This window comes from Acomys minous, assembly GCF_964271855.1.
Source record: "Acomys minous genome assembly, chromosome: 1".
In the NCBI taxonomy this organism is placed as follows: Eukaryota; Metazoa; Chordata; class Mammalia; order Rodentia; family Muridae; genus Acomys; species Acomys minous.
Window position 1 is genome coordinate 38,034,003 of NC_140483.1, and position 12,787 is coordinate 38,046,789.

Below are 12,787 nucleotides of genomic sequence, written 5' to 3' on the forward strand. Positions count from 1 at the left end.
CATGCTACAGGCTGTCCATCCTGGCCAACAATGCTGGGGTCTTATGGGAGCTTTCTCTTTCTGGTTGCCTCCAGTTAGAAGGTTTGTTTCCTTCTCAGTCTCTTCCTGCACACTCCATGTTCTTCTTCTAGGAGCGAGCCTTTCGGGAACTGGTCCTCCATATTTCTCCTTTAAACTCTATGTTCTTAGAGGCTCTGACTACAACTAATTTATCTGTGCACCCCAGAAGTCCAGGAAAAATGCCTGACACATAAAAAGGGCTTCATGAATATGTGTCAAGTGGGTTTATAAATTCATGAATTACTAAACAAAACACTTAGATCTCTCAAGTGCCATTGGCCTTTGGGTTCCTGATACTAGCCTCTAATTTGTCCTTTGTTTTTCTTTTCTCTTCCTGCTGGGTATTGAACCAAGGGCCGTGTACATGCTAGGCAAATACTCTACCACTGAGCTGCATCCCCAGCCTTGGGTTTCTGAGATAAATCTCACTATGTATCCCAGGCTGGCCTCAGAGTGGAACTCTGACTACCTCAGCTTTTCTGAATGCTGGAAGTACAGGCCTATACCACCACACTTAGCTTCATTGCTTTTTTTGACTATGTCTTAGGCACTTACATGTCTCTGCTCCTCCGTCTACCCCCAGCCCCCAAACCAAAGCCATCCAATGACTGTATTTTGTCCTTTCTGAAACAGGAAGCTATCAGATAGTCACAAGGTGCTTGCTGTGTGTTACTCTAGCCACAGTGCCATAGAGAAGATGTGGGAAAAGTGCTTACACAGCACTTACTGTGTGATAGGTGCTGTTCCAAGAGCTGCATACACACCAACCAACAATGTTTCATAATGCTCCAGTGGTGCAGTGGCGTATGTATTCTTATTTAATCTTCTGGGAGACTCTCAAACTTCAGGTCATGCCTTACTTCTGCAAGACTAAGATCATGTCTATGACTTAACTCTTAAGCAAGGAAGACATTGTGTGACATACATTCATAGTGGCCGCTGCCATAAGGAATCTGAGGCTTATTATTAGGAGACCTGCCTGCTTTTTCCTAGCTCTGTGCTATTGGAAAAGTTCCTTTATCTGAGCTTCAGATAACAAATAGAATATGTCTCATGGTCCCTGCAGCAAAGAAGCAAAAAGATGCCCTTACACTGTTGTTACTGAAGCGATGTTGAGTTGTCATCAAAGGATGGGTTCAAAAATCCCTTTGGGCACATTTTCATCTGTTTGATTGATTGATCGATAGGTATCTGTGTTCTAGAAGTTCTCAAGCCTAGGTTTGAGAGGTGCTCATTCCAGGCCTGGATATTATTATATAAGGATGTGAAGTTACATTTTTTCACCAGAGTCAAGGCTGTGTGGTGCTGTGAATGCCAGCAGCCTCCTGAGATGTCTGCATTGCCGTCCTGCTCTTGGGCTCAGCTATGCATTTGCACATGGTCTCCTGCCAACTTTCTCTTAGGAACCCACTCCCAAATCCTCTCTGCATTATGTTCCTTAGAGCACTGTTTTGCATAAGAGTCTATTTCTTGGAAAAGCTCAATAAGAGAAAAATAGAACAAAGGGGCCTCTGATAGTTTAAGCATAAGCTATCTGAGTGTAATTGGCAAGGCGAGGCAGAGTAAAGATCAAGGGCTGGTGTAAGGGGTGCATGCCTCTAGCCAAGGCCCAGATTTTCAGATTCCTCAGTGGTGGGATAAAATCGTATGTGAAGATGGCCCAAAGCCTATGAAGTCTGGAAAAATCTTTATGAATGAGTAGGGTAGATTTTCCACTCTTGCCACACACATATGCCTTAGCACATGCTCCCATGGCCTGCTGCGGGGACACTGTGGTGGCCCTGCTTCCTTCCTTTTATACAGGAGGCTGAACATACTCCCTGTTAGTCTTTTTCAATCTTTTCCGACCATTGAATTATTCACAGGAGTATCAGGGCTACAGGATAAAGCTTGGAAATTGAATAAATTGCATATGATCAATACTATTGGGGGAAATTATTTGCTTGCTTCCTCTGCTCCCATTGAATTCTGAGTCTACAGATCACAGTTTGCAGACAAACATGCAGAACATTTGACAGCTACATCCAAACCATCCCTGAACCCTGTGTGTGTGCAAGTGTGCGTACACATGTATTTGGTAACCTTGTGCCCGATGTGTGGGTCTGAACTTCTTGGGAACTGTGATATAAACTGTTTGCATTGCAAAATCGAGGTCTTGGATCTCAGTGAAGGCCCACAGGGGAGTGGCATAGGGCTGGTGACTATAGGTCAATTGTTAAGGATGTCTGGGCTCTCCAGCATAGTGAGTGCCTGGGGTGCTGGACCACTGGCTAAGTACTTATGCTCAGAGTGAAGTCTCACATGTGACCAGTAGATGGTGCTCTGACAACAGGGAAATAAGGTTTCTGGCTCTCTGAGGCTGAGAAAGGGGTTTCCAGGGTTCTGATCAGTTGCTGATTTCCCACACTTGCATTTGTGGGTCTTTAAGGGGCCACACTTACCAGACTCCCTTACAAGGATCATGATGGCAATGAATGGATCACTCTTGATAGTTCCCTTTAGCGTGGTGCCCAGAATATTTAGACATGCGTGGACCAGATTCATCTTGAGGACACGGGGCAGAGCTTTCCATAGGCTTTGCATCACTGTTTCCTCTCTTGATGATGTACAGTTTGCAATTATGCAGCGTGGTTATTAGAAACTGACAGTCAGGTCCACTAGACGCTACACTCTGCCTCTTATCCGATCTGAACCATCATCACCTTCATGCTTGTGAAGCTCTGTTGTTTTGTGGGCTGCATCAGTGCCTCAACTCCAGTTCTTCTAGGCAGACCGGAGAGGCCTGCAGTGATGGCCAGCTGTAGGGATAATGTAAATTGTAACCACATCAATCGCTTCTGTGATATAATCTCTAAAACTGTATCCACCTGGCAGTTTGCAAAGTGGAGGAGTAGAGTGTATAGAAGCCTGTAGAGAAACCCATAGGCCTCAAAGCATCAAAAGCTGTGGCGTCCAGGGTGGGGATGAAGAGAGAGGAGTGTGCCATGCGCCTTCCTCCAGCTTTGCTGCCCTTCAGCTAAGCCCCTTTTCCAAAGAATTGATGCCATAGTATTTTCCTTGGTTCTCTTTGGGCTGCTTCTCCAAGAATCCTCATTGACTCCCCCGACGGAGCCATTGCTGCAAGTGGGCTCTGCTTAGCTGTTTATGAAGCCTGCTCTTTGGGAAAGCAGAAAGGCTGGGTTCGGCCCCACCAGGTCCCAGCACTGCCATGCGTATTGACTTGCATATTCCGGGCCTCTAAAAAATGGCAGCAGTCCCATGAAACTCAGGATATGGTAGAAAGAGGAAAACAGAATCGGTACCAGATCTCTGCTCGGCGGCTAAAGAGACAAGTGCAGGACCCTTAAATCTTTCTCAGAGACACTCCTGGAAGGTAAAAGGCCAGTGTGCCCTGTTTAACAGATAGACACGAAGAAGGCATGACCAGGAAGGGGGGAAAGGTGTGATGTCTCAGCATGAATGTGAGATTTAGAGCAGAGCCAGCGAAGCGCCACAGTCTCACTTAGGTTCTGAAAGATAATATCATTTATGTTATCACCCATATGGTTCATTATCAAACCCTCAATGTCTAAGATAGGGTCTGTTGTGGGGAAATGTATGTGCAAATATTTGTTAAATGAATGACTTGTATGGCGTCTGTGGCATGGATGACGCATCTTCTGGAAATCATTTGACTTAGAGATTTAGAGAGTTCCGAGACAGCCACTTGGTCTAGGTGACTCTCTAGTGGGACTTCATGGCCAGCCCCCTTCACTTCTGTCTCCTGTTACACTTGCTCATCAGCAAAATGAGATCATAATAACAGGTAGAGCTGACACACCTCCAACAGTAATTTGGTTTGCAGTGGGCTCCGCTGATTCCCAAGGTCAACATGCTGTTCCGAAGGGCAGCGGCACCTGCGAAGAGTGCCTGTGTTGAGACCCTTTTTTTTGGATTTCTTGTACACAGAGCCCTTTCCATCACAAGCACGGACACACTTAACATTCTCACACAATAGCCAAGTGTTGGTGCTCGCATGGCCCCGCCCACGCAGACACACACAAGCGGGAGTACACATACCTCACACCCAGGCTTCACTTCACCTCTCACCCCTTCATTTCACACGGAGGTATTGCCTTTCATGCCCCGCGACACTACGCTCACCCATGACTTCCAGCATCGGGCTTTTGCTCAGCCTTTTTGCTTACGTCTTCAGCCACTCCTCGCCCTCATCCCTTTCCTTACCCACTTAGGGAGGATGTGGCTACTGCTATGTGTTGAAACCAAAGGCAAGGAGAAACTGAGGAAAGTATACTCCAGCTAGTGGAGATGGTGGGAGGGGACTGGGTGAGCTGTCCACAAAGTTTTCTGTAGGCAAGGACTCGGTTGCTAAGCACAGAGTTTCTTTCCCTGGGGTTTGAAGCCAGCCTTTCCTACCCCCAGCTCACGCAGTCTTTGCAGTCTTTCTTTCTTTCTTTCTTTCTTTCTTTCTTTCTTTCTTTCTTCTGGAGGGAGTAGGTTTGAGAGAGTCAATGGTTCTTATTTGAAAGTAAAAGGCAGTGGTGGGTGGAAGAACCCCTTTATTTTGAGGGCAGTTTGCTCAGGCTCACCAGTTAGGGATTAGAATATCCGGGTCATCTTCCAGGAGGTAAGGCGTAGAGGACTGCTGGAGTCCAAACTAGAAGGCAGCCTTGTAAGGCCTCTTAGGATAGACAGGGTGAGAGGGGCTGGGGTGGGGCGACAGGGACTGTTGGAGGAGGTGGCGAGGGGAGGGGGCTGTCCCAGAGAAGCAGAAGACACTCTTCTGGATGAGGCCTACAGGGTGTTAAGTGTAGGTTTAGGAAGAGGGTGCTATCTTCGCCCTGGGGATCCCGGCTGGTGGTGGTGAAGCCTAGGAGATGCAAAGCAGAGGCTACACGGTCCCAGGGAGGCGGTGTAAAAGGTCCCTACCCTCTACTAGAGCGCAGCGAGCAGGACACTATGCAGGGCATTGAAGAAGGCTCAGCTTTGGCTACTCTTCTGTGCTAGGACAAGGAGAGCATTTCTGGACAGGTCCTCGATCTGTTGCAGTTTCTCCAAGCGCTGCCAGCTGCAGCCCGCCTATCTTTTGCATCACTTGACGAGGGCCGGGGTTGGGGGGCGCGGGGGGCGGCGACTCTTCTTTCCTTGGACACTTGCCTAGGTAGCCTTTAGACAAATGACTAGTAAGCCAAACCAGCCACACTACGCTGGACTCTCAGAGCCCCGCCCCCGCGTTCCTCTGGATCCTTGGCCACCTTGCTGCGCTGCTGCTGCGCTGTGCTCCTCACCCAGCCTTTAAGCATCAGTTCTGCTCTCTGTAACCAGGCAGGACGGGAGGAAGAAGAGCTGGTCTTTGGTGAGGAAGTTCGGTTCATGGATAAATCCTATTCCCTGCCTGCGCTAGCTAGGCTGACTGCAACCTGTTCCTCGCTGCGAGTGCTCGACCGCCTGCCCGCTTGCTCGCCCGCTCGCTCTCCCACCCTCTCCCCGGCGCAGCCGCGGATCGCTGTTGCATGCTGATCCTGGGAGGCGGCGGCGGCGGCGGTGAGCGCTCTGGGCGGATGCTGGCACTTGGGCTTCGCTGCTTTCTGGTTGCTGCTCAACTTCTACCCCAAACGCAGAAGATGTGAAGTCATTTGCCCCTCTCCGGCTGGATCGGCTTCTTATCTTCATTTTTCGGGCATTGCGGTTTACGCAGGAACCTTTGTACCGCTCTCCCCTCTCCATCCCCCCCTCTCCAACCTTTGGATGCGTCTCTGCTGGCAGATTTAAAGAGCCAAGTCTTGGCTGTGGAATTTCTTAGATGGACTCGCAGGGGCTGGCGTTCTAAAGCATGTCACCGTAGCTGGCCCTCGTCCTTTTTTTTTTTTTTTTTTTTTTCGTTTTTCTTTCAAAGTTCTTTTGTTTTCATTTCCTTCTTCCTCTCTACCCCTCACCCCAGCCAATAAATCAGCAAACTGTTACCTAGCGGGCTGCTGCCTGCCTTTTTCTGAACCAGGTGGTGCGTGTGCCAGAAGAGGAGCTGTTTGGTTTGTGGAGCAGCCTACACCACCCCTCTCCGGTCCCTGAACACCACCCCACGCTGGCATTTTGGGGGAAAATATTGCCTCTAGAAGCTGAGCACCTCCAAGCCCTACCCCCTTCTTGTTCTTGTTCTTCTTCTTTTTTTTTCTTGAGGAATGGAGCTTCGCAGAGGTTGCCTTTAGATTCAACAGTTCAGAGCAGGGCTGAAGAGCCTGCAGGGGTCCCCAGAGGCGGAGGTCCCTGCGCCTGTGTGTGGATAAAGCTCTGAGTCTGGCTGTGTCTTTTCTGCCTCTTGTTGTGTGCGGGTGTTCGGCGATCACCTTTGTGTGTCTTCTGTCTGTTTAAACTTCAGGATGGCTCGCTTCGGGGAGGCGGTGGTCGTTGGCAGGCCGGGCTCAGGCGATGGAGACTCGGACCAGAGCAGGAACCGGCAAGGAACCCCCGTACCGGCCTCGGGGCCGGCGGCCGCCTACAAGCAGTCGAAAGCACAGAGGGCGCGGACTATGGCTTTGTACAATCCCATTCCTGTCCGGCAGAACTGTTTCACCGTCAACAGATCCCTGTTCATCTTCGGAGAAGATAACATTGTCAGGAAATACGCCAAGAAGCTCATCGATTGGCCATATCCTTTCTTGCCCACCATGGCTTCCCTCTCCCCCTTGGCATTCCATCGGGTGAGGGGGGAACACCTAGCATGGAATTTATTCCCTATCCCTTCCTGGTGCTAAAATTTGCCCCTTTGCTGAAGTGCATCCTACCTCGTTGTATCGAAGGGGCAAGCCTGGTGCCCTGGAGACCTGTTTGGGCACTAGTGGTTTTCAAGGTAAGACTTTTGGTTTGGGATTTGTTTTCCCTGTGGAAATCTCTACTGTACCTAGGTGCCAGGTGTGGAGATATATCTGCCTCATTCTAGGTTGGGCTTTGTCTGTTTCTCGGCCACCCCCTAAACTCTAACCCTTTCAGAAACTGCATTCCATGTGGACTGGTTTACCTCTAATCTCAGGGCTTTCTTTCGTAATCAATCTGCTCTTTTCCTCCACTTAAGCCAGTCCCTCTGCCCCCGTTCCTACCAGCTGGGAAGGCACTTGGAGTGTCTGCCGGCAGAGAAGTTGAGGCTTTGGGAGGGGAATATATCAGCCCAGAAGCTCCGAAGAGCATGAGCCAAACCCATGCATACAAGTAGACCAACGAATGCTTATAAAACAGGCTTTCGGCCAGGGACTCAGCTAACTCTAGAGACCAAGTTTAAGTGCCACTGCAAGTGAGTGGCTGTCAGGGAAGGTGATCAGGCCACCACCACCCCCCCCCCCAGCCCAAGTAGCTCAAAGTTGGAGTTCTCTTTTCAGGCTAGGAGGTGTGTTTCCCCTCCCCTTGGCCCTGGGTGGCTACTCTTGCTTCTGAATTTTTGGCACACCTGGCTGTTCTCCCAGTGTCCTGAAGGCAATAGAGCCACTGGGCCTGAATTCATCAGCGATGTGCAAACAATCTATCTTTAAAGCCAAGGGTATTGCTGTTCACAAAGAGAGCACAGGTCGTCTCTGGAGGTGGTGGATTCAGGGTGAGAGGCCACGGAAGGAGCTTCTGTGTGTGGGGTGGGGTGGGGGGACGGTTTACCAAGTGCACCAAATGCAGGCTGCTGATTAGGCATCTTACTGCCTGCTTTACACTAAGAATTTGCATCCCTGACAGGGCCATTGGAGTTGAGGGTGGTAGGGTGTTTCGGGGGGGGGGAGGGGGGAGGATTATAGAAGGCAAGCCAATGATTTGGGGTTGGATGTGGGGGTTGCCTTGGAGACAGGGACTTTGGTGCTTGTGGAGGTACAACTCTTGGGAAGACTACACCTGCAAAGGAAGCTCCTCCTCCCTTATTGCTCCCTCTTCCCTAACCCTCCTTTCAGGTGTGCAGCAGGGAGACAGTCCGAGGCTGTGTGTGTGGCGGGGGTGGGGTGGGGGTCGGGGTGGGGTGGTCTCCAGTAGTAATCTGTAAGGCAGCTTGTTTCTCCCCAGGGCCTGGGCCTCTCCCTGCAAACCACCCCTCCACCCCCAACCACCCATCTAGTTTTTGGCCTTCCTTTTTCTCTCTCTCTCTCTCCCCAGTTCCCTGTTTCAGCTGCTTCTGGATTGGCTGGCTCATGGTGCTTCTAGGCAGCACCTCATTAGAAATGAAGGAGCATCTCTCAGAGTGATGCTTCCTGCTGCTGTTCACATCCTCCCACAGCCACCCCCCCCACCCCCCACCCCTGGCCTGGGTTTCTCCCTTTCTCCTCTTAGTTCTCCAGTTCTCACCTCCCCCTCCCACCCCCACAGAATGATCCGGGGCCATAGAGTGCTTGGGTTGAACTATCTAGATGGGGGCTTTGGGTGGGGGGAGGGGGGAGGTCTGGTCCTTGCAGTCATGCCTGTCAGTGAGCTGGACAAAGCGGACAGATTGCATTGTGTTGCATGCTGCTGCAGCTGCAAATAACTCCTCAGAGCAGTACTCTACTGATCTCTCAGTAAAGGTCTTCTCCCTTGCCCGCCTCCTACAGTTCTTTTAGATTTCCCACCCGCCAGGTGCCACTTTGCTGTGACCCTCTTAGGACATTTCCTCCTCTTCCCCCTCCCCCCCCCTGCCCCGCGACAGTCCCCTCCCCGTTTGCCTGCAGTAGACAAAGCAGCCTTTCTATCCTGTGGATAGCGAAGTGTGGCAGCAGCCATCCTTGGCACCTAGGACAGCGCCACCAGAACTCTCTTGCTCACCCAGGGCTTCCTAGTCACCTGGTGCGGCACATCATGTACTTCCGGCTGGGCTGGGACGTGGTGCGTGGTGCACGTTGCCTACACCAAAGCCTTTTTGCCTCTTCTCCCGGTTTCCACCAGGCATTGTGAGAGAAAGGTGCTGTTGGGTTTTATGCCTCCCCTCTCCCCGCATTGGCCAAAATGGACTAAGGAGAGACTTAGGAGGGAACGGATTCCACTGTCATGCTCAGTGCCTTGGCCACAACTACGGCCCCAGTCATCTTTGCTCTCTTCCTACTTAGTTTACAGTGGCTCTACAGCCTGTAGGCTGTTGTAACCTGTTCGGAGAACATCTGCTAAGATGTTGAAGGGAATGTTGGTTGGACCTTTCCCCCCTTCTGGCTGTGCAGTGTAACTGACTAATGCATTCCCTCTGGTGATGACCACGTGGAAGCACTGCGCCTCTGTGGGCTCTGCACCTTCTCCCAAGCTTCATCTAACCCAGTCTCACCTTTCCTTCAGCTCTCAACATCCACTACCCCAAATATCTACTTTGTCTTATTGAGAATCAGTGTGAACAAGCAGTTAGCGTTAAAGCTCTCTAATTAGGCTGCCTGAGTTCAAATCCCAGCTCCTCCAGAAGCCCCACGACCTTGAAAAGTTATTTTGTTAACTCTGTGACTCAGTTTTCTTACCTGTAAAATCAGGGTGTTAAGAGTTACTGGGAGGACGGAGTGAGTTAATGTGTCAGGTGCCTAGAGCAGTACCTAATTACCCAATAAGCATCCATTATTATTAGTGGAATCCTTTGGGGATTTCTGCACACCTGCAGGGTGGGACTCTTAGTTCAAGGTGAAGTCATTTAGAGTCTTGCATCTCACGGAGATCGAGGAGAAGACTCCTTTGTATCGCTTGAGAGCTCGTTCACCATCCAGACTCCAGGGTCCCACATCACAGCTGCGGAATCAGATTCCCCAGGGGATTAGCAGTAATCGCCTGCATTCCTGGTGGTGGAATATAGTGACCAGCTTAAGAACTGCTTTGTTCTTTGTAGGGTCCAGATTTTCACGACAGGAAAATTGTTAGGAACTGTTGTCTAAGAAAGACCTGCTTTGGTACTGACCTACAGTCACACACATGCAGATTTTGGTGGCCATGCACTACACTTGGTAAACTTCATACTTTCTTTTTCCCCTTTTTGGTGACAGAAGGTCACTGAGGAACTAGGATGATGAGGTGCTTTTCTTACACACCAGGTGCTTTTAATTTTATTGATCTAAAATGATGAGCTGAGTAAAAGGTGTGATTTGATTTGTGCTTATAGGGCCCGCTGCCTCACGAGAGTCTTAGTAGGGGGTTGGCTAGTTCTAATTTGAAGGACAATGTCCAAAATAACCCAGATTTGGTATGAAAGATGGTGGCAAGGCAAACAGCCCACTCCGAATGTATTTCCTTTTTCTTAGAAGCTACATCTGCATAGGGAGATAATTTTATTTTCTCATGGCACTCTCTTCTGCAGACGATACCATAGCCTTTTTGAAAATGCTAATCTGATTTAAAATGTGACATCACATTTTTATGGCATTCCTTCCTTTCTTGCTTGCTCATCTAATAGACCTAACAAGAGTGTTCTTTTCCCCCCAGGCATTGGATATTCGGAAAGTTATTCACTGGCCTCTGTGCTATACACTACCGTTCTGACTGTTCTTTGCTCAGGGACAGTTCTGAGGGTAGGCACTTGAGCTATCTCACAAACTATGTGAGATAGTTTGCGCTTTTGCAGATCAGAGGTAACGGAAAGAAATGGTGTGTCTGCCTTTCTGACTTGGAGATGCTACGTGATAGCCGGGCAGTAGGAGATTTGTTTCCTTCACCTATTCGGTCATCTCAGCAGGGAAGCATATGTTTTATGTGGAAATGAACAGTTCAGAGCAGGAAGATCAAATATGTTTGCCGCCTTTGAGCTGGTAAAGCTCATTATAGTGAACCCGTGGTTATGCATGCGTGGTGTCTTGTGGAGAATTTCAGTGTCTCCTCAGAGCATTCTGACTATGGGTGTGGGGCTACGTGTGTGTAACACAGATTTCCCCCTTGTAAATTGTATGTTTATCTGGAGGATTTTGCTGAGGATTAGGGAAAGTGTTAGTTCTCAAATCTCCCATTTTGGCACATACTCTTCCTCCCTGGTTGCCTCTAAATATGCATGCTTTGGGAGATGGTAAAGCGCAGGCCTGAGAAGTCATTCAAGTTTGATGTAACTCCAGCTGGTCATGAGTCTTGACTGGGGAGAGACTGGGCATGAACAAGGATGAGGCCTGTGACTGTATTCTGGGGTCAGAGGGTGCAGGGCCCTCATATTTTCCATTGGCCATTCATGTCATGGCTGCAGTCGGCACAAGAGATGCAGGACACAGATCTTTGTTTTCTGGGGTTCCTTGTTCTGTTCCTTGTATGAGGTGCAGGGTTATGTGTCTTCTGGAAGCCTGGCCATGATAGTGAGGACCATCTATAAGTGGGACACAGCCTTGAACGTGCGTTGGAGTTAAAGAATTTGACAGGAGTGAAATGACTTCAGGATGAAGACAAAAACATGTTGGATGTGATAGTTTGGTCTATTGGTTTACATGCTATTATTCCCCTACCTACTTTCCAGCACTTGCCTTCCTCTCAATAGGTGTAGCACATAGTGTGAATTAAAGGAGGAAGAGGAGGAAAATAATGAGCACAGGCTCTTCTTCCTCCCAAAACATCCAGACTGGAATTGGTGGCTTCATCTAACACTGCTTATGTCTTTATAGCCATTACTGTACAAGGCGCAGGTGCCTCTTACTGGCTTCTTTCTTTATTCTTTATAGGAACATCTTTTTTTTTTCTTCAGACTTTGTACTCTTAAAACAAAAATGAGCTGGCCATGGTGGTGTATGCCTTTAATCCCAGAACTGGCGAGGCAGAGGCAGGGGGAATCTTTGTGTGTTTGTGGCCAGCCTGGTCTTCAAAGCAAGTCCAGGACAGCCAAGGCTACACAAAGAAGCCCTGTCTCAAACAACAACAACAACAAAAGTAATCAATATTTGCTAAGGGATAAGAACTTTTACTCTACCTGTCAGATGGTCAGCTTGTTGAACTTTATAGTCCCCTGCTCAGGGCACCCATAGGACACCACCACCCACCATGCAGTCCAGCCCTGTAGAGGACATATTGATGATCTGTTTAGCACTGACCACAAAGACATGAAAGAGCACACCTAAATGCAATATAATTAATACTCTTCTGCAAGGAGCCCGAGGTCCTCACTTTCTCTTTTAGCCCAGCCTTCTACCCATCATTTCATCTTTCTAAATTTCTCCCTCTCTCATTTTTAGGTTCAGCCTTAGTGAATAATTCATTGTATGTGTGGGTTTTTCCTAGAATCTTCAGAAAAGGGAGGTTATTTGCCTCTGCTTAGATATGACAATGGTCTTTTGCAAAGGGACAGTATCAAAAATCAGCTTTTTTTCCTCTAAGTCCTCTGTTTTCTATAGTGAGGCTGTGATACAGGCAAAGACAGCTGGGAGGAAAACCTTTCAGCATGCCATTTCTTTCCATTTTAATAACGAACACCTCCTATTCAGCCCTGTTGCATTTGGGTATTTGAAAAATAGGTAGGCTTTGATTTAGACACCATGGAGAAGAGGAAGAAGAAGAAGAAGAAGAAGAAGAAGAAGAAGAAGAAGAGGAGGAGGAGGAGGAGGAGGAGGAGGAGGAGGAAGAGGGGGAAGAGGGGGAAGAGGGGGAAGAGGGGGAAGAGGGGGAAGGGGAAGGGGAAGGGAAAGGTATTTACATCCCTAAGTATTTGTCACTCAGACTCCTCATGTTAGCTTGGCATTTTCATACAGATAAATGTAGAGCCCCTGATCTGAGAATTGGGCTTCAATAAATACTTTAATTTCCAATGAGAGTTCAGATAGCAATTGGGGTGGAGTGTTGTAGAGGGTCCCACTACCAC

General features: G+C 48.9%; 1 protein-coding gene across 5 annotated transcripts in view; it reads left to right on the forward strand.

The window, feature by feature from the left end:
- The window catches only part of CACNA1E (calcium voltage-gated channel subunit alpha1 E), a 465,592-nt gene that overhangs the window by 150,949 nt on the left and 301,856 nt on the right, over positions 1-12,787 (forward strand). For all 5 annotated transcript variants that reach the window (XM_084785552.1, XM_084785556.1, XM_084785554.1 and 2 more), the window contains exon 3: positions 6,437-6,705. In XM_084785552.1, the coding sequence (XP_084641678.1) occupies positions 6,437-6,705 (269 nt within the window). The remainder of the gene's footprint in view (positions 1-6,436; positions 6,706-12,787) is intronic.